At 40.7% G+C, this 20,795-nt stretch overlaps 1 protein-coding gene across 3 annotated transcripts; it reads left to right on the top strand.

The window, feature by feature from the left end:
* The first annotated feature begins 484 nt into the window (after positions 1-484).
* kcnq2a (potassium voltage-gated channel, KQT-like subfamily, member 2a) lies at positions 485-19,659 on the top strand. Of its 3 annotated transcripts, none has more exons than XM_085911631.1 (17): positions 500-807; positions 7,356-7,446; positions 7,540-7,666; positions 7,756-7,931; positions 8,730-8,855; positions 8,971-9,081; positions 11,046-11,141; positions 11,228-11,322; positions 11,859-11,918; positions 12,246-12,275; positions 12,836-12,889; positions 14,215-14,420; positions 15,098-15,115; positions 15,786-15,891; positions 16,116-16,247; positions 18,674-18,767; positions 18,838-19,659. In XM_085911631.1, exons 1-17 carry the CDS (start codon positions 500-502, stop codon positions 19,657-19,659), a joined length of 2,652 nt encoding a protein of 883 aa, XP_085767757.1. The 3 variants fall into 3 exon arrangements, with proteins under 3 accessions (XP_085767766.1, XP_085767757.1, XP_085767749.1); XM_085911623.1 differs by lacking the exon at positions 12,836-12,889 and adding an exon at positions 16,931-16,999; XM_085911640.1 differs by lacking the exon at positions 12,836-12,889 and having other exon boundaries at positions 485-807.
* Positions 19,660-20,795: the final 1,136 nt, after the last annotated feature.

The raw sequence follows: 20,795 nt of genomic DNA on the forward strand, positions 1-20,795 counted from the left end.
TTGTGACTATGTACAAAACTAATTCTTGCACTGAATGTTGCAATTCAATTGAATTCAGCATTTTGTCATCTTCAAATTGGAATTTTATGCAAGAGAGACCTTTGTACTGGAGAAAAGTCAGAGTATGTGTTTTTTTGTTGTTACTATTCATTCCCTTAAAAGGCAACATTGATCACTTGGGCAGCTACTAATTGATGAGCTGGCAAACTTAAGGGAACGCTTAGCAATATGCGATTTTTCCTGACTGTCTCCTACTCCAGGCAGGCGCAAGTGGAAGACGACGAGGTGAAAGTCAAACTGCAGATTGGGTGAGGAGAATATTCCATTTGGCTCTCACGCACGGACCGGACCGCATTGGCCGCAGCATTGAGTGCGTGCGCGCGCACACGCACACACACCCAGACACACGCACACATCCAGGCACATACTCCTCACTCACCCAAGGCGATGCATTCCGACGCCACGGACCACTCCTCGCTTGAGTCGCCCCGGTTTTAGGATGGTGCAGAAATCCATCAACGGCGGTGTATACCCAACTCAAGCCGGCGAGAGGAAGCACAAAGTCGGCTTCGTCGGTCTGGAGCCGGGGGGTCCTGAATCGAGCCGGGACGGAGCGCTGCTCATCGCGGGAGCGGAGAACAGCGCTAAGCGGGGCAGCAGCATCCTGTGCAGACCTAGAGCGAGCATCTCCTCTGGGGGCAGAGCCAGACCTCCCAAAAAGAACGCCAGTTACCGCAAGCTGCAGAATTTTCTCTACAATGCGCTGGAAAGACCGCGGGGATGGGCGTTTGTCTACCACGCTTATGTGTGAGTGATGCTTTTTAATTCTTGGCCTTTTATTTTGTGGGGTGCCGTTTCTGCTCTATTTGAGAGAAAGGAGCAGCTATTGTGAGATTCATTCATTCATTGATGACAATGTAGTGACGAAAAGTTGATTTGGTGCAGCCAAGTTGACTTGTATCCGAATATTTGGTCGTCATTGTGTTGCTGTCTTTCGTCGTTGCGACATTAAGTCGATTTTCCAGTAACTCGAATTTTTGTCATACCTACTTTCTATTCCTGGCATTGTCAAAATAGGCCGCTTACTTCTTACAATCTCCGCCAATGACGCCACAATGAAAAAAAAAGATTAAACTGACAGATTTATCACAAATCCCCCAAATTAGTATATAAATAATACGATGTGTCAACCGGGGATCTGTGTGCGTGCGTGCGAGCGTGTGTGCGCGTATGCGCGTATGCGTGTGCGTGTGTGGTAGTGGTGGTGGTGGGGGGCGGGCGGGGGTCATTTTGACAGGGGTACCCTGTGTGCTTCCCCCGCCCCCCAGAATGTCTTCCCATTTCAGGCGATGGAGGAACAAGAGCTTGATAATGACTGTTAAGAAATAAAATGGATTAAAACAGCTACAAGAAAGATTCATGGTGGAGCATAAAACCCACCAGTGTCTGGTGTAGAGAATATTCTCAGCGAATCTGAAAAAAGTAAAAATAACCATGCAGTACAGGGTTACGTATATTTTTGTTAACAAAACTACAGGAACATGTTTTGTAACAAGTTATCAAATTGACAGTGACAAATGTTTACATTTTATTTTTGTCCTAAAGTACATATAAGAGCCAGAGCTTTTTTGGGGATATTGTATTTGTACTTGTACTTGAGTCATCTGTGTGTCAGTCCACCAAGGCATAATTGGTCTAATGTTTGTTTGGAACCAAGATATTCTGACTTCAGTTTGAAGCACTGTGGCATAGAGAGCAGCATCAGCATTAGCAAGAGCCCACTTGAAGCTATTGCTGCCTTCAATCTGGGTGGCTCCATCCATATGTATCAGTCTTGGCCTCTGGCATGTGCACTGAGGCATTCTATTTCCACCATGAGTTTTGAAAATATGATCACCGTCCAATGACAACCTTGTTCACTTTACTTTACTTTAAATTCTTTCATGTTCTCTTAATGTGCCACAGCACAACGGTGGGCAATTAAAGCTTCTTATTCCACCGAGGGACAATTTCTTTGCTGCCCCAGTTGTTAAGCGGATTTGGCTAGTGAGAACAGCGTTCCCATTTTCCTAAAAAGGAATTACTCTTCTTAGGGTTAATATTGCAGTCATATAAATGGTAGATTTGATAATCATGAACACAATTCTCATTTTTAGCTATTGTTTCCTTGTTTTTTTCCCCCCTTCAATAATAGCCTAATGCGTTTAGGCTTCCCTAATAACAAAAGTCTAGCAGTCCAGTGTGTAACATAATATTTGGGAAATATTCACATTTTGGCTTACATTGTGATAGTGAAAATGCATGCTTGAATAGTTGCCAGTCAAACTGGCCTTACTACTGAAATATTTACATATTTTGAAGGACTAGTAAGACTGGGCTTTCAATGGAAAAGACAGACAGACACATATACACACACAAACTGTCTGGATTCTTGAAATATTACTGTAATACCAGAACAGTCGACCAAAATCCCATCCAATCACAGACCTCAGATGTACTTTCCTATGTTGTGGATAAGATGGGTATAGGGAGGAATGCAGGTATTGTTTTTTTTTGATCCATTTAGTTTGCATTTTTTGCATTTTTCAAACTGCACGCAGTTGAAATTTTAATGGAGCCTCACATTGCTCCCTGACCAAAAGCCAAGCCCCTCACTAAGACTTGCGCTTTAAGAACATGTAAACACGCTGTCCTTATCCACCGCTCCAACATTGCTAGCATGACTTATTTCCGATGCAATGGTGGGTTGTTACCCTTGTATTTACTCTAGAGCTGTCTAATTGCCTCTTTTTCACTTTTGTTGCTAGCCCAACTGGGCACATGATTGTAAAGACTCTTGGGTCACACCTTTTGTCTTTGATAGGCTATTCTTGTCAATGCGTGTTTTAAAGGAATAATTAGAAATTAGAGGCATAAATAATAAATAAAAAAAAGGTTTTCCCCATTAAGTTATTTGACCGTCATAAACACTTTCCTTTTTCACTTGTATTGCAAATATTGACCATAGTGACCTCACCACACTGGAGCAGTATGATGTCTTGCTCAAGGGTGCATAGACTGCCGAACAAGTAATGACGGACGAGCAAAATCTACTGACGCGATCACCTGGTGGAATCTTCACCTTCTAACCTAATGCATTACGGACCGCTTTTGTCGACACTTCTTCTTACACGCGTTCTTCTGGAATCATCAAAGACACCATTATGCACTGTCAAGGTCACTGTTGTGGATTGTAAATGTAAGACATGTCGATCAATAACTGAGGTTCAACTATTTGAACTCTCATTAGCAAAGAAGCTAGTAGTCAATATGAGTGTTAAGTCCAACATCTTTCGCCAGCTTGTCCTGCTAAAATGATCAATTTGAGTGTTGGCAGCTCATGCGGAGCAGATCATGTCTGAACCTCACTGTGTTCTCTTTACAAAGTAGAGAAGCCTCTTCAGCAGTGACGATCATAGTCGGTCATCTGCACCCTCAAGGAATGACAGAAGACAAGGTCACTGAGGACTGGGTCAATTTAAACTTTTTTTTTGCTGAGCAAGTCAGCTAAAAACTTTTTCGGAGGACGGTGGCAAAAATGTTATCTGCAAAGACGGCGCCTAATGCAGAGCTTGGCTAGTTTTGGTTAGCCCATCTGCGCAAACTTAACCTGTAGATTATGAAAGGTGTATTTTTTACAATTTAGGATGAATATTAAAGAATATTCCCAGCATCAAGTAATTTAAAATTGAATCGCAATGACCAATGCTGAGAAACAGCAAAGGGGAAAACAGCCCAAGCTGAGCTAATATCAAGTCTTGTTTTTTTCCCCCCTAGAAAATTAACCGCAATCACTCCAGACTCTACTGTAACATTAATTAATTGCTGTTAAAGATGCCATCATCAAGCAATGTAAAATAATTTTTAATCCTCTGCATGCAGTGAGTCTGTTTGCAATGTGATAAGTGACCCCATGCTTTAGTTGATCTGGAACAATTGTTTCTGTGCTTAGGATAGTAGGCTACTGCTGTTTTTGGTCGGCGACGAGAGCTGGGCACTGATGTGATGATGTGATATATATGTAGAATGATAGAAAGGTTTTTATCGTGCCACTTCTCCTTCCTGCATAGTGTCACTCATCACTTGTCTTGACTATTACTGCAAACGGCCAATGATAGGAATGACAGGAGTCACTTCCTATCCCTGTTGCACCAGGTGGCAGAGCAAATAGCTATCCAAGGAAGTGAGAATCAATACGTAGCCATCATACACGACAAACCTATTTGTGCAAAATTAATATCAATGAGAATTAATAAATGACGAGATGGGTGAACACACATCAACAAAACCGTAATTATTAATACTAATTATTTAGTTTGTGAGTCTAAATTTGCATTTTGGGACTCATCAAAACATAACAAATAGCAAATTTGAGATTTTCACAGAAATCACAGATTTGTACATTTTTCCGATAACTAATAGCTAAGACTCCTGGCTTGTAGAAGACAGTAGTGTAACGATTTAATATTAATCGGTGGAAAACAGCACATATGAACAGAGGTCATTTTAGTTACCCTGTGACTGGGCATGGCACCCATTATATTTGAGTGACAAATACAATTTGGGTAAATTCAGTACAGTGTATCATCTAAGGGATCTGAGTCACTACCACTCAGAAAAAGTCTGTTGGCTGGTGTGGGCTGCTCAAGTTAGTTGTGTTAACACTCTTGCAGTCTGAACCTGGAACTTTTCAACAATACAATGAAAGACAAACTTCCATTTTTGTTGTTGTCCTCCCTTCAGGTTGAAAGTTGACTAGCTGTAGTGCTTGCCAGTCTCTACTCAAGTACATCATGACGTCTATGGCTTGTGGTTGTTATTACATGAGGGCAAGTTTTTTTTTGTCTTCTTCCCATTTCAGTGGAGTGTGTATTAACTCCACCCTCTTGGTATCCAACCACAGTGATGGATATCCCAAAAGCAGGCTGCCCAAAACTGCTATTGTACAGATCTGGTTTTGATACCTTAAACACATTTTTATAACAGTCACTAGTAAATGAGTACACAGCCTAACAGTCATTCTTGTTTCTGTGTTGGCGTTCTTGTCTTGATGAGACAAATAAAAGGTAATTTTCATGAAAATGTTCTTAATATCGTAGTGACGTAAGCCGGTTAGGCCCGACAAACCCACCAACCGACCTCACTTTACCGATTTCCTCAGCTCGAGTTTGTCGCAGCAGTCTATATTTAGCTTCGACGAGCATGCAATGTAATGCTGAGTGCTTGATCTGCAGCTCAGCAAGAAATGCCCACTTTTTTGCCTCCATTAACAGACACTTGATTGATCAATAGTCACAATTCTATATATTTCTATATTACTCTGAATCGCTGCACCCCTGCTCCCCACCAAAAAAAAAACTGTAAAATTGGAAAAGACCAAACTCTGACGAAGAAAAGTGCAACACAATAAAATAAAGTAAAAGCTCCTCCTTGTGAAGTCAGGGCAAAACGATGCACTGTACACAACTTTCCTAAATTGCAGAAATGTGAAGTTATGCAACAATATTATTGCCAAGGAATGCAGAAGTTTAGTCCGGTAAAGTCGCTTAAGATGGACAGCATCAGTAGTAGGCCTACATGGCCGGATGGCTAACGAGATTTATTTAATGGTCATAATGCAGTAATGCTTTTCAGCCTGGAGTGAGAGGTGTTCACGTGAGTAACTGTGCCAGAACAAACACTCTACACATATAGTATATGCCACATTTGAGTAACAGAAAAAAAGTCATAAAATGAGACCACATCTAAAAAATAAATAAAAAGCAAGACAGAAGAAAAGCTTCTTTCACACATTGTAAGGGCTGTCTTTGAGCCAGCAAGCTCCGACTACAGCGGCCATCAATGATGTATGAGATGTTCGGTACGGAAGATGACCTCATTATAACTTGACGAAAACAGCAAATGCACTTTGACGTGACTCACAAATGAGATCCATGCCACAACAACACAAATTCTACAGTTTCTTCTCATTCACTCTTTTGCAAGTCACTTCAACAAAAGACTTCAGTCTATGTTTTAAAGGAAACTTCAATGACTAAACCTTGACAAGAGCGTGCCGATTCATAAGCTTGACAACGACAAATCGTCACCAAACTGAACCAAACTGCTTGTGGGAACGACTATAGTGTGTTTTACAGCAGAGGTCCCCAACCACCGGGCCGTGGACCGGTACCGGTCTGTGGGTTATTTGGTACACAACATCTTCTCATCAACTCACGCACAATTGGCTGATCTATCTTTAATGATGCCTTACCAAAATTCTGTTTTAATTTTTGTCTACAGAACCAGAACAGTGTTGGATCAAAGTTCTTGGAAAGTTGGAGGATTATCATTCAGGGCATAAGAAGGGACCCCATTCAACCCCTGATAGATGGATTAATTCATTAGTTAATTAATGAAGTAATTTTGATGGATTTTATTTAAGCAAATAATTATGCAGGAAACACTTCCAACAGTGTACATGTGACATCTGATCCAGAGCTCTTGTAGTGTGTGCCGTCTTTATTCCTTACTGTTATAAATGTAGGTCGTGCCAGAGATTCAGTTTCATCTGCTGCTTTGGTTCCAGTTTCAAATTTCTTCAGGCGTTCTCCATTAGCTAAGTATTGGATTCTTTCCAGGAGATCTTTTTCCCTGAGGATAAGTCCTGCTGTGTCTCGCGCTCTTATAATTCAGTTATCGTGCAGCCAATGAAATGGTAGCAGGAAGTCATTTTGGGCAGGAAGAGGTGGTTGCACAAATGATGTTTTGATTTCTTTAGTGACTTGAACTTCATCATGTACTTGCTCCAAATTCATTTCATTGATTGATTTGTATTGATAATTTTCAACGGTGGTAGTAGATGTGGGGTAAAATCCAAATGAAAACTGCTGAAACCAAAAGCTGGTATTGATCTTCTTTTCTTCAATAAGACTTTTTTTTCATCCAAAATCTTCCTTCCTTTTTTTGCAAATTCACTTCTGCCATCATAAGTCATTCTTAATGAGCTACTTTCCTAGACTTTGTAAATGAGAATAGTCAGAGCACCACCCAGACATGATTCATTCATTTTCCAATTGGTTTTGTTCACATTCGAGGAATCAATCTTTGCGTTGGATTGATCCACAGAAACCAAAACACAGTGTTGGATCTGAAGTCAACTAATAATTTTGGTTTGTTCCCACACACGGGCATCGTGCTCAGCAATAAATTTTCCCTTGTCCCTTTTCTTTGACGTTTTGAACAGTTTGCTATCTTGAGCCTTGTAAACAAATATAGTATTTTTAAACATACTCATGATCTTTTTTTCCTGTGCTCTTTCCTGTCTTTTCCTATAGCTTCCTCCTGGTCTTTTCCTGTCTCATTCTCTCAGTTTTTGCCACCATTAGAGAGTTCAAAAATAGCTCAGAGAGTGCCTTGTACATCCTGGTGGGTATTCATTTTAGCATTTAACCCACAACACAATTGTGCACCCCTTTCATTCAAAGCGCTAACGCCCCCATTTTATTTCTGCTGCAACAGGAAATCGTGACCATCGTGGTGTTTGGAGTGGAGTACATTGTGAGGATATGGGCTGCTGGCTGCTGCTGTCGATACAGAGGATGGAGAGGGAGGCTCAAATTTGCCAGAAAACCTTTTTGTGTCATAGGTGAGAAATATTCATGTCAGAGGTCAACTTGGATTCTGTCAGTGTGTTTTGGGATAATGACGCTCAGTGTGGCATGTCGCTCTCGACAGACATGATGGTGCTGGTCGCCTCGGTGTCTGTGCTGGCGGCTGGATCTCAAGGCAATGTTTTTGCCACGTCGGCCATCAGGAGTCTGAGGTTCTTACAGATCCTTCGCATGCTGCGTATGGACCGCCGAGGGGGCACTTGGAAGCTGCTTGGATCAGTCGTGTACGCCCACAGCAAGGTGGGCACGCATGCACCATGTGAAATGTTGTAACCACCCCTTTTCCGGATCAAACTTTGCAATGATTAAACATTTGATATTATATGGGAAATGCTTCAACTAATTTTGTAAAAGCTTTTGATAAAGGGGTGGGATTAGATTTGACTTTTCACTGGTTCATGCAATAATCCTGTCATTATGGTTTCATCCACTTGCACGTTGAAATGGAAAGGAAAAAATGAGTGGACAGCAATCATGCACTCATCAATATTGATGATGAAGATTATTAAGCATAATATAACCATCATCAAAATGATGGCTGGATTGTTATTACTATTGTTACTGCACCAAATTATAAGTAGTAATATCATTCAATCAGCCATCTACTGCTTGACTGACATGCTTCACATGCGGTTGTGTGGCCTGTGCTGGTTAATGTGTCTTAAAAGTAAACTATTAGTGTGCTCTAAAAGGCAGCAAGAACCCACAGAAGACATTTTGTGTTAATGTGAGGTGGTGGGAAGGCGCAAGGGCTGATGGGTGAACATTCTAAGACATTTAAAAAATACAGTGGAACCTCGAGTAACAACATTGGTTCCATGAAGATTCTTCGAACCTGAAACGTTTATAAATGGAGGTAATGTTTGCCATTGTAACAAATTGAAATGCAATTAATCTGTTCCTGCCCACCACTAAATTATACTTATCTTTTTTTTCCCCAATGTGTTGTTCAAACAAATATAATGCAATGTACTAATATGTGAAAACCCAATATTAAAAAGTAATTTAAAGGACATCTTGCATGGGTTGTATATGTAGGAACTCATCACAGCATGGTACATCGGATTCCTGTGTCTCATCTTGGCTTCATTCCTGGTCTACTCGGTGGAGAAGGAGTCCAACAAAGAGTTTGAGACCTATGCCGATGCCCTTTGGTGGGGACTGGTAGGACTTCTCCGTACTTCTCCGTCATAGTAATGGTCAAACGTATTCGTTCACTTTCTTCAGTATCTCATGCCACATTTCATTGAAGCTATGTATTTTTCAAATCTGTCCCCAGATAACTCTTACCACCATTGGCTATGGAGATAAAGTTCCCCAGACTTGGAATGGGCGCTTGCTGGCGGCCACCTTCAGTATGATTGGCGTGGCCTTCTTTGCACTTCCTGCCGTAAGTAGCATACTGTGTGTACTTTGTTTGTTATAAAATAGAAAATGATCTGTTATGGTGATGCAATTTGAGCTAAGATTTGGTTTACTTGCTGTCCAAGGGTGTATATAAAGTGTGTTCATCCAGATTAGACTCATGGCCGACGTGTTATACGCTGAACTGGTCGCCAATCAGTTATAAGGTGATTCTGAATGTTGCTCTGATCGAGACTGAAAATGATCACTGAGAACCACTGTTCTTACTGAACCGGCTTTTCTCTTTTATATTTAGCTGTAGGTGGGCTGAATTTTGCACCGATAATGAAATAAATTGTTAGCACCAAGGACTTGCAATTAACGATTATTTTAATGAACCATTTATCTGTCAATTATATTACTAATGAATGAATGAATGAGTGATCTAGGAATCTGACAGAAAATTATTTTTATTTATTTATATCTCATTATTCAAAGACAGGATTGGAATTAAAATTGAAAGTGCAAAGAAATGCATAAATGATTATGATTCAGTGAATGGTTTAGGCCGTGCCAACGATGCTTGAAAGGGTCTTACTTTTACCAAACACAAATCAGTCTACCTTTGTGGAGGATGACAGAAATATGATCATTCTGACTCTTGATATGCTGAAAATATAGGATAGTTTGGACATTTTTAAGTTCAAGAAAGTCTCTAAAAAATTAACAGATTTTCAGAATAGTTGTTGATTAATTTTATAATAAACTAAAAGGAATTACTGAAGCTGATTTAACTGACAAGGAAGTGATCTGGCTGTGTTCACACCCACAATCTCGCAAACACCCATTTCTACCTGTATGCATTTATGGAAATGCCAAGTTAGACAATTTCTTGTGCTAGAAGTGAGCTGGGCTGGAAAATAGGGCCCATGATATTATATGCATTGCATCATGAGCGGTTTTTCAGTTTTGTTGTTTTTCTTGTGAACTCACAAAGAGACTTCATATTCTCAAGTTCTTTGTCCCCTTCACATTCACAAATCTCCTCTGTGGTGTTATATGCCGACCACGCATGTATTTGTTACTCGTTATTACACGCTCAGCTTTTTGGCTTCGATTCAAAGAGGTCAGAGTCAGCAGTTATGCGGATTCATTGTACCCTTTGTGTAAAAAAAACAAAACACTGCAATGCAATGTCAGCACTCAGTTGACAAGTTTGGGCTGTGAAACAAAATCCTCACTTGACTTATTTTTACTCAATTAGGAACTTTGCCTGTTTTAAGAATAGCTATGTTAATTAAATACTGTAAACTATCAATTCATTCATTTATCCATCTCTTTTCCAGTCACATCTCGACAAATGATGGACTAGTAGCTGCTAGCATCTTACTACCATTACTCCAACTTCCAGTGTATAAAATGTTTTCTGATCTTCTTACGTTCTTCTTCTCCTTCCTTTACATCCATCCATTTTCTGAACCGCTTAGTCCCCACGGGCGTCGCGGGCGTGCTGGAGCTTATCCCAGTCGTCATCGGGCAGTAGGCGGGGGACACCCTGAAGTGGTTGCCAGCCAATCGCAGGGCACACAGAGACGAACAACCATTCGCACTCACACCTAGGGACAATTTGTAGTGCTCAATCGGCCTACCAAGAATGTTTTCGGGATGTGGGAGGAAACCGGAGTGCCCGGAGAAAACCCACGCGGACACGGGGAGAACATGTAAACTCCACACAGGGAGGGCCGGAGGTGGAATCGAACCCGCACCCTCCTAACTGTGAGGCGGACGTGCTACCCAGTGCACCACCGAGCTGCCCCCTTCCTTTACAAATTGTTGCAAAAAAAGCTATAAGAAACTAAAGCTCAAAAACTCCAGGGACATTAAACTATAAACATACTTGTTCAGTTTAAATGACATTATATTCCAACATTACATAAAATAAAACATAATGTATTACTTATGACTGCATCTGGAAAAGAAAAAAACAAAATCCACTGTGATCCTCTGCAGGGCATTCTTGGTTCAGGTTTTGCGCTCAAAGTTCAAGAGCAGCACAGGCAGAAACATTTTGAAAAGAGACGCAACCCCGCAGCAAGCCTCATCCAGGTACTCATTTTAATGTAACGATGCTTTACGGGGCTCCTTTGTCCTTGTCAGCTGCTCTGATTTTGTGCCACATCTTCCTCTTACAGGCTGCATGGAGGTTTTATGCAACTAACCTTTCCCGCACGGATCTGATATCCACTTGGGATTTTTATGAGCAGACTGTAGCAACCCCAATGTACAGGTAAGCTATCATTCAATCAAATGTACTCTTGCAGAAGTTCCAGGACTGATGTCACAAGCACAAATCCAAAATGTTCACCTTCAATATGAGCCAGACAGTCAACCAGCACATTTGCAAAGAGATTCTGAGACATTTGCTTTTTTTAGTGCAAGAGAAAAGTTATGACCAGGTCATTATTTTGAAAGAGATTGTTGTTACTTTGTAGTCTGGATTAAAAACAGCTCTGCAACATTTCTGACGTACTTCTTAATCACTGATGTCTCCTGTGGATTGCTTTAAAAGCTTTTCACTGTCCGATGATAAGCTGCCTTAGTGACAAGATTTGATTCAGCAATAGGATGTTGCAGTATCTCGGTTTTTCTTAGAAATCCTTTATTTCAACCACATTGTAAATGAAGGTGATGAGCAGCGCAAAAGTCAACTGCCAGACTGATTGCAATAAGCATCCGCAGGCAAAAATTAACCTTTACTCAGTCGGCAAGTGAACATGTTTTTGCAGAAGAGCTGGATGTTTTAAGTGTCTTTATCCCTCTCAGGTTAATTCCGCCTCTGAATCAATTGGACCTGCTGAGGAATCTAAAAGGAAGGTCTTTCAGGTACGATCACCACACAGAGACTGATGCTCTTTGGGGTAATTAATAATGATGAACGACGCTGAAGTCGTAAATCAATCATGTCAGCATAGAGCTAACACAAGCATTTTGCATTATTTTGCGATTAAAATTAGTACAGTTTCTGATATTTTGACCCTCACATATTTAAATGGTAGGTAGCCAACATAATAAAATACACTGTATTCCAATGTCAATAATTTCATACATCATCATCTGATTAAATTGTCTTCTAGTCCCAGCCAACTTTTACAATCTTCGTCTCTCGAGTATTTTGCTACTTTTTGAGAAATTTGCCTGTTCTGCTCACAGGAAGGAGTCCCAATCAGAAACCTCTCCCAGGTCGGTAATATGATTGATTCTCTTGTCTTTTCCTCTTCTCCGGTTGGCCTTTCGTCAACTCTGCTTTTAGCTGCTGCTGAGCCACTCTTCTTGGGGGGAGTGTGTGCGTGCGTGTGTGCGTGTGTCTGTTGGCAGCCATGGGTGTGGTTGTGTGTTACAAATGCCTCCTTCAAGAATGGCCATGCTGCATTTGCATATGTGATGCTCAGGGATGAGTGCTCGCAGCTTCCCTAGTACATTCCATCACTCAGCTGACTTTTGACAGCAAAGCATTCAACATCACCATAGGAAAAAAGTTTTTTTTTTAAAAACACTTTTCAATGCTTTGCTTATCTTTTACCCCACCCCACATATTTATTTGGACAAAGGAAACATGCTTGATGACATACGATCAACACTTTATTGTGACTGCAGGCATTAGAGTGAAAAGACTAAAATATTGAAAAAATGGAATTTGGTGTTTTGATGCTCACAGAGGTATGATAATTACAATAAAGTGTCATTACAAACACAGTTAAGCACATGCCGCTGCTTTGTTTTTGTCTCTTCTACTGCTCCAGTAATGAGAATGCACACAAAGACAGACTTTGTGGTTGCTGTCCGAGAACTTTTAGGTATAGTTATTCCACAAATACTACCCACTGCACTGCAAGTTTGTGTGTCATCTCCCGCACCTCTGTTCTAATCCCGCCGTCAACATATGTTGTTTTTTTTGTAGGTGTGATGAATTTGGGTCACGTGAAAATAGTCGGTTCTGTTTGAAGGAAGTTTTTCATATTTTAAATTCTAATTGCACCACTGGTTCCAGAAATTAGTGCTGCAGTGAAAAAAAAACAAGCTAGGCAGTGATTTAATTGTAAATAAAATACCTCATTTATTGAATAAATACATACAAATACATTTTCAATTTCTTATAATTGACTCCTAATCTATTGTTTAAGATATCGTGACTTTTTTGTTTTTGTTTTGTTTATCTTTTCACTGTAGGGCAGTGGAAACATATCCATAATCACAAGTGGCAGGTTTTTGATCATCTTCAACTCTATAATTTCATCCCAAAAAAATGTGTGTACTATACAAAATTATATATGTATATACTATGTCATATGGAAGAATATTTCTTTTCAAATAGTAAGAAGCATATCAGGAAGCAATATCAAGAAAAAATCATTCCAACTGCGTATGAAAATACACCTCCTTTTCTTCAACTCAGGATGAATAATTGGCGGAAGGATGCCACACATTGCCTGCACGGCAGATGTGGCATCTGTTAAGTTGACAGTGCTGGGGAGTTTCTAAGAGTTCTAAGAGCAAGTGCAACAAGGAGCAAAAGCTGCTCGTATTTCAACAGTGACCCAAAAAGAATCAGTCTTTGCAAAGGGATTGTTTTATTTTGCAGCATTTATGTGTTATCTTGAAAGAAACCATACAAAGAAACATACCGTTTGGTTACTGCTCTATCAAAGCGAATGTATTTAATATTCATTTGAATTGTTTCTGTAATTAAAGCCTTTTCTTTGCTTGCTGCTTTTTTGCCACTGCTGACTATCTTCTTACTGATTGTTTTTGTTTTCTTGTTTTCACAAAGGACATAGAGTATGATCCTTTATTTGTTTCTTGCATGATTTGTGTTGTCCTTTTGCACATAGGCAGAGACACCACAGCTCATCTTTTTAAGATGGCACTTTGCTTCCCATGCATGCTTGCTTGTAGCTTCCTGCTGCTTGCCTGCCCTGCTGAATTCCCCACCGTGTTCCTATAAGGACATGGATTCCACTGCTGTAGGTTCCCATGAGGTGAGTGTCACACCAGTGTGATACTTTTAACATTTAAACAAGCAAGAAGATAAGAACACGTATATTATTATGCTTCACAAAATGTTACCTACTGATGCCATGCAGTTATTTTCACAAAGGCTGACTCTTTCTTGTCTTCCTAGTCGGAAGGCGAGCCTGAAGGACAAGGTGTTCCCCAGTCCTTCCAAGGCCCCGTTGGCCAAAGGGAAAGACCAGTCTCCTGGACCAGAAGATGGTGCTGAGGGGAGCCCTGGCAAGGTCGCTAAGAGCTGGAGCTTTACAGAGAAGAACCGAGGACCCAAGCATTCTTTCAGAGTCCGAGGCAGCGCCTCACGACAAAACTCAGAGGGTAAAGCATCTCAATATACACGTTCATTCAGAAAGGTCTTAGACTCTATCTTTAGAAATCTCCAAGGCCTCTAGAGTTTGGGAACAAAACAAGTTTGTGATGGAAAACAAGATAATTAACAGCCAATGATGTCACAGAAGGATAAAGAATACAGTGTTGGAGAAGTTATGAATGCAGATCATCCCACTCAAGTCATTTCACTTCACAACAAAAGATTGCCACCCCCAGTCGAGGTGTACTTTCTAAACAAACAAAGTAAACTACATATTGCGCATTTCAAACAACCTCATAACTTAATAAACGTCCAATGAAAAATGCCAGAGACTGGCTAATGAAAAGCATCAAAGATGTGGTGTCTAACACTTAAAGCAACAAATATTTGAACACAAAAGGTGGAGCAACAATCATAAACAGGTAATATAACAATACACGCAGGTTCTATATCTTCTATGAAGAACGACTAATAAAACTGTTGAGGAGTTGTGACTACTACTTCAGCTCTGCGTCCAGGTGGCAATGGCACGCACACACACACCATAAGTAGCATCACAAGGTCATTTGAATTGAAGCGAGGAATTTTTTAATAGCTAGTTTAGTAACATTTGTCTGTTACTGCCGTTCTGACTAGAATCCATAATGACTTGTTTTCCATGTCTTTCCTTTTTCTCTCCTTGCAGCAATTGAAGGTTTAATAAGTAAGACAATGGGATATTTTTGGTTGGTTTATAGGGGGGACAGTCGTCAAGACAAGCTTCATCTATTTGAAAAACATGCATGCTGAAATCTGCTAAGATTTTTTTTTCACTTGACATGAACCCCTTTTCTATTTTTCTTTTTAGCCCTGAAATTAGGATCTGTAGCCACAACTAAATTTGCCGGGATAAGTCAACAAATTGCCACTGATGGTAGATTAGTAAGTTAATTGTGGGTTCAAGTCAAGTGGTGTCAAGATAAAAGGGAAAAAGCCCCCAAAGGTGCCCAAGTTGCCATTTTGCATGAAGAGTCCTCACTTTACTAGCATCCGTCAACAGTGGTCGACTCTAGAGACCTTTGCCTTACTGCCACAAAATCCATCAAAACACCATCTGGCTCAACTGAATTTAATTAATACTCAGCATAATTTCAGAGTACTTGTCAAAGGTTTCAACAAAGCTTCACATCATCTGTACTCTCCTTTGATTCTGCACTGATTTTATTCTGTTTCACAAAGCTAACAAATGTTGCTCACAAATGTGCTATTGATCACTTTGCATATTTTCTCTGTCAAAGACAAAAGCAACAGCTATGCTTTGCTTCTTCTCTTGACACAGGTCATGGGAGGGCCAATGTCATCTTTCTGAAAGTGTCCTTCTCTTTCTTCTGTAGAGGCCAGCTTTCCAGGAGAAGACATTGGCGACGACAAGAGTTGTCACTGTGAGTTTCTTGCTCAGGAATTGCCGCCAGGGTTAAGGGTTGCAATACGAGCAATATGGTAAGAGCTCACATTTACTCTGAGTCTCCTCTACTATGTTATCTTCACATTCAGTTTTTATCTGGGGAAGTTTTGGCATGCACCCGCACAAAAATGTCTAAAAGAAATCTCTAATTGGATGGACAGATTATTTTATATTACGATTCTTCCGCACACGGCGGTACGGATATAAAAAAGACACGGTATGCACAACGTTGAAGCATGAAATATGTGTATTCCAACAGCATTATGACTTTCTTGGTGTCAAAAAGAAGATTCAAGGAGAGCCTACGACCATATGACGTCATGGATGTGATCGAACAGTACTCTGCAGGTCACTTGGACATGCTGACCCGCATCAAGAACTTGCAGTCCAGGCAAGCACACGTTTTATTCTCCAGAGCAAACCTGATAATCCTCTCATTACACAGGCGGAATGTCTCCTTGAAGGATTATGCACAAAAGCATCACTCGGGTTGTGCTATGTAGAGTACAAAATGTTGACTCTTCTCGTTAAAACGGCAGTGAAGAGCTTTCTGAAGTGATGATGATGCTTTTATTTGTTTTCTCTATACACACATGTGCGCATAAGCCATACTGCCTGTTTCAGACATGTGTTGTATTCAGTTCTTGACATCGATCACATGTAAAAAAAAAAATCCAATCTGCTAATTTTAATCTCAGATTACAACATTCTTTGCAGTCATGTTTCTGTCCACTCAAGATCTTCCATGAGCAGTACATTCAGTATATTCCGAAAAGAAAACACAAACCGTCACTGTCGGGTAGAATCCTCTTATTCCCAGATAATCGATTATTATTGGTCAATGAACAAATTATTGACCAATTTTGAGTGTTAAAAATGGCTTGGTTAATATGGTTACCTGAAAAGTGATGGTTTTAGAAATGTGAGGATTCCGCCCAATGCCAGCGATGCACTTTCATGCAGACTTGACTCACTATGTCATTTTGTGTACGGAATATATTGAAAGCGAAGATTAATTTCCCACATGGCTTCATTTCTGGATTGCGCTCATATCGTCTCTGTGTGCCTTGCCAGGATAGATATGATTGTTGGGGCTCCTCCCCCATCAACACCTCGCCATAAGAAGTCCACTGAAAGTCCTAGGTTAGGTCAATAGACTTGTACATCCAGAGTGACAGTTTTGCAAGCATTGTCCTCAATTTTGAAACTGCTACATTAGATGTTAACTGATATTATTAGTTTGTACAGAAAGACCCCTTTTTGAGTTCAAGCCACTCTTGTTTCATTCTGATAGACAATGCATGCAGATACATAGTCTAACTTAAAATGAATGTGTACAAAAATCAAAGCAATCTCGAATCATGTGACTGTGGCTTCACTCAGGGGGGGTTCTTTGCTTGGTGTCAAACTGGAGAGACAGAAAAAAAAGCCCCCTGTCAGGGTTCAATGTTAACGACGCATGAAATCACAAATACGTATGCAAGAACCTGTTCTCACATTCATTTTGTATGACATTGTACAAATTGTCAAGATGGTTTGATTTCAGGGATTGCGTAAAAAGTTTATTTTTAATCCTTTCAAAAAAGTACTAACTCAGTTGCCAACTAAACTTAAGTTTTTAATAATGATAATATATACTCAGAGATCTTATTGCTAAATTGAAATCCTTTTTTTTTTTTTTTAGTTGCTCGATACCCTACAAAATTCTTGTGAGAACATGTTGCATGCATCGTGCTGCATTTTGGGCCAGGGCCCTCTTTTCTCACTCAGCACTAACCAACCAGTGACTGGTAAACTTTGCACTATACATGTTATGCATGTATGTACATCTCAGATCAAAACATCACTCTTCTGGAAATGCTCACTTCATCTTCACATACAGTGGAACCTCAAAGGTCCAGCGATTTGTTCGACATTGCTGGCAAAGCATAAATTATTCATACGTATTCAGAAACTTTATCGTCAATCACCTGTTAGAGCATAAAAAAGGAGACCAGTGCGCTAGTACCATCAGCGACTATTAATAATGTCATGAATTGATAGAAATTTACTAAACTATCATCACCCTGAGGTCGACTAAAAAAATATCATGGCCAACAACCCCTACTAGTCATCATCAGAAAATCTTTATTACCTCTTGCGCTAGTGTTAGGTCAGATTTTAGCATTCGTAATGGTGACACAAGTTTGAAGTAGACATTAGTCTAATTCACATTTGATACTTGAATCTGTTCACACCCCTTCTCATGTTACTCCATCACAGTAAGTTCAGTTCCACCAACACCGATTCCCAGTGGTAGCATCACACACGAAACATTTCAGAAAAAAAGCAGAGCCCCCTTGCGGTGAATGAATCTCATTTTTAGCATTAGTATGAATTGTGCGACTAAAGGGGGATCTGAATTTAGAGGTTCCACTGTAGTTCAGTTCTTTTTCGTCAGTTTATTCATCATTAGCATGACAACATCAAATTAAATGCTGTTTTCATACGTTTACCATGTAAAAGTAAGTCACAATTTTGTCTCTTTCAAAGGTAGTCTTTGTGGAGTTTTCGTTATACAAACATGAAGAAATAGTCACTCAACACTATACATTTATTTTGGGTAACTTGAAGTTTAACAACCACTGTTACTGTCCAATAAAAAAAAATCCCAAGTTTAGAAAAAAAATCACCAAATTTGGACATATGTCAGACAGCACAACGAGATGATCTTATGGAATTCTCAAAGACCAGAAAACCCACAAATTACCAATTACTTTACTGTATGCAGGACTGTAAAGTATTTGTAACCTCAGATCTGACATTTTCCAATGCTAGAGTTGACCAAATAGTGGGTAAAGGTTCAAAAGGTGAGGCGGAGTCTTCAGAGGACCCAAGCATGATGGGACGTCTGGTCAAAGTTGAGAAACAGGTGAGGACGGCAGCTCCGGTTGGACCCATTGAAGCTTCTCCTGATGTGTGTGCTTTGCTTCTGCCTGTAGGTGGTCTGCATGGACAGAAAGCTGGATTTTCTGGTCCATGTGTATATACAACGCATGGGCATTCCTCGCTCTGAGACGGAGGCCTTTTTTAACTCCAAAGAACACTATCCAGCGCCGCCTTACCACAGCCCTGTGGAGAACAAGGGGAAGGAGGAGATGGTGAAAGAAGAACGAGAGATGAAGGACTTCTTTTGCAATGATGGGTCTTTAGAACAGAAAGAGCCTTTATCGAATGTGCGTGTATCGGGATCAGTGGGTTCCCCGACTGTTAGTCACAGTCGCCCTTCTACCTCGTGGCAGCATCAACTGCAGCATCCCGTCAGCCAGCCGGCCTGGAACAGCAGCGTGGCCAATACCCCTTCGCCCGTCTGTGGCAGTGATTCCCCTCGACTGTTCCGCCTTCCCCCTCCGCCCGCTCCACTCCATGACCGTTCCAGCCAAGAAAGCGGCTCTCTCAGCAGGAAACGACACCGGAGGCAGAGGCAGCGCCCGCAGGACGCCACCAACGCTGGTAGTGACACGTCCCTCTCCATTCCATCTGTGGACCACGAGGAGCTGGAGCGCTCCTTCAGCGGCTTCAGCATCTCTCAGGCCAAAGAGGATTTTTTCGGGGCGTCCTTCGTACCGGGCTCCGGTGGCGACGGAAGAGGAGAGTCCATAGCAGGGACTGAAGCCGGAGTTCCACTTCCACTCTGTGCCAAGGTGAGGCCATTCCTAGCGGAGGGCGAATCCGACACAGACTCGGACCTCTACGCCCCCTCCCCCCTCTCCTTCACTGGCGAGGCCTCCTGTGGGGAGAGAGGGTGGCCCGGACTCAAGTAGCACTGCCCACCTCTGCCCTGCTTGGCAAAGACGCCAAAATGGTCACGTGACCCGGAAGCAAATATTGATCAAAATTTTGACCTGGTGATTTACAACTGAACATGGACAAAATATGCTCTCGGAACGAACACTGTCTGGGATGTACCGTAACACAACAAGGAACGTTTTAATACAGACGTGAGAAACTCATTTTTGGCAGGGGCCATATCGTAGTTATGGTTTCTCTTGAAGGGCCGTTATCCTCTTCTACAATCACATATACACAACAAATTCATGGACGAATAGTTTTGAAATCAGAAACCTGTCAAAAGTGTTTGTCCTACTACTTTTCAATTTCTTTTAAAAGGGAAGTTGGTAAAGAAAAACGCTTGCAATATCGCAATGTTATTAAAAGACAAGTTTGTTTACTACTTTTAAGTTTATTTTAAAAGGGAAGTTGGTAGTAAAAAATACTTGCAATATCGCACTGTTATGAAAAGTCAAAAAGACAATTTGCAATTTTTGGTACTTTAGCAAGAAACTTGAAGTCGACGCACATGATTTGTCTTGGCGGGCCGCATAAAAGAAAGTGGGGAGCCAGATCTGTCCCCCGGCCGTGAGTTTAACACCTGTGCTTTAATACATTTCATAAATGGAACAAATAATGATTGCGTTCATTTGTAATATTTATTTCTATTTGAGTTAAACCTTCAAGGTATAGGGTGTTCCACACTTAAAGGAAAGAGAAATACTGACTGTGTCTCGTTTTCCACTCAAAGGTAAATTGATGAGTGGTATTTTTTTGCCCTTCATTTCTTGTAATTACACATACTGTAGAAAGCAAAGTTGTTAGTGCATCAGGAAAGAATTCATATCACAACTTTGTGCGCAATGTGGTGTGTTTCAGCCTTATTTCAATGTGTACATTTTCACACCCCACATAAACACATGGTAGCAAGGAGGAACAGAATGAATGCAATTCAGGACAAATATCGGACTTAAAAAAAAGAAAGAGGAGGAGGATTAGAGGACCACATATTTTCATTTTTAATTCATTTTCCTAACTTCACTTCCAGAAAAAAAAAATAGTATAGTCTGTCATTCAGGATCAAGAAAGTAGTTTACTGTTAAAAATGGCTGGCCAAATGAAAACAAAT

This window comes from Syngnathus leptorhynchus, chromosome 1 (assembly GCF_054491065.1).
Source record: "Syngnathus leptorhynchus isolate UIUO chromosome 1, UIUO_Slep, whole genome shotgun sequence".
Taxonomy (NCBI): Eukaryota; Metazoa; Chordata; class Actinopteri; order Syngnathiformes; family Syngnathidae; genus Syngnathus; species Syngnathus leptorhynchus.

Bases quoted from the DNA above. Each gene is read 5' to 3' on its own strand.
- kcnq2a (XM_085911623.1), top strand. From the start codon at position 500: ATGGTGCAGAAATCCATCAACGGCGGTGTATACCCAACTCAAGCCGGC. The intron at 808-7,355 runs GTGAGTGATGCT...CTTTTCCTATAG, and splicing joins TTTGTCTACCACGCTTATGT to CTTCCTCCTGGTCTTTTCCT. The intron at 8,856-8,970 runs GTAGGACTTCTC...ATCTGTCCCCAG, and splicing joins ATGCCCTTTGGTGGGGACTG to ATAACTCTTACCACCATTGG.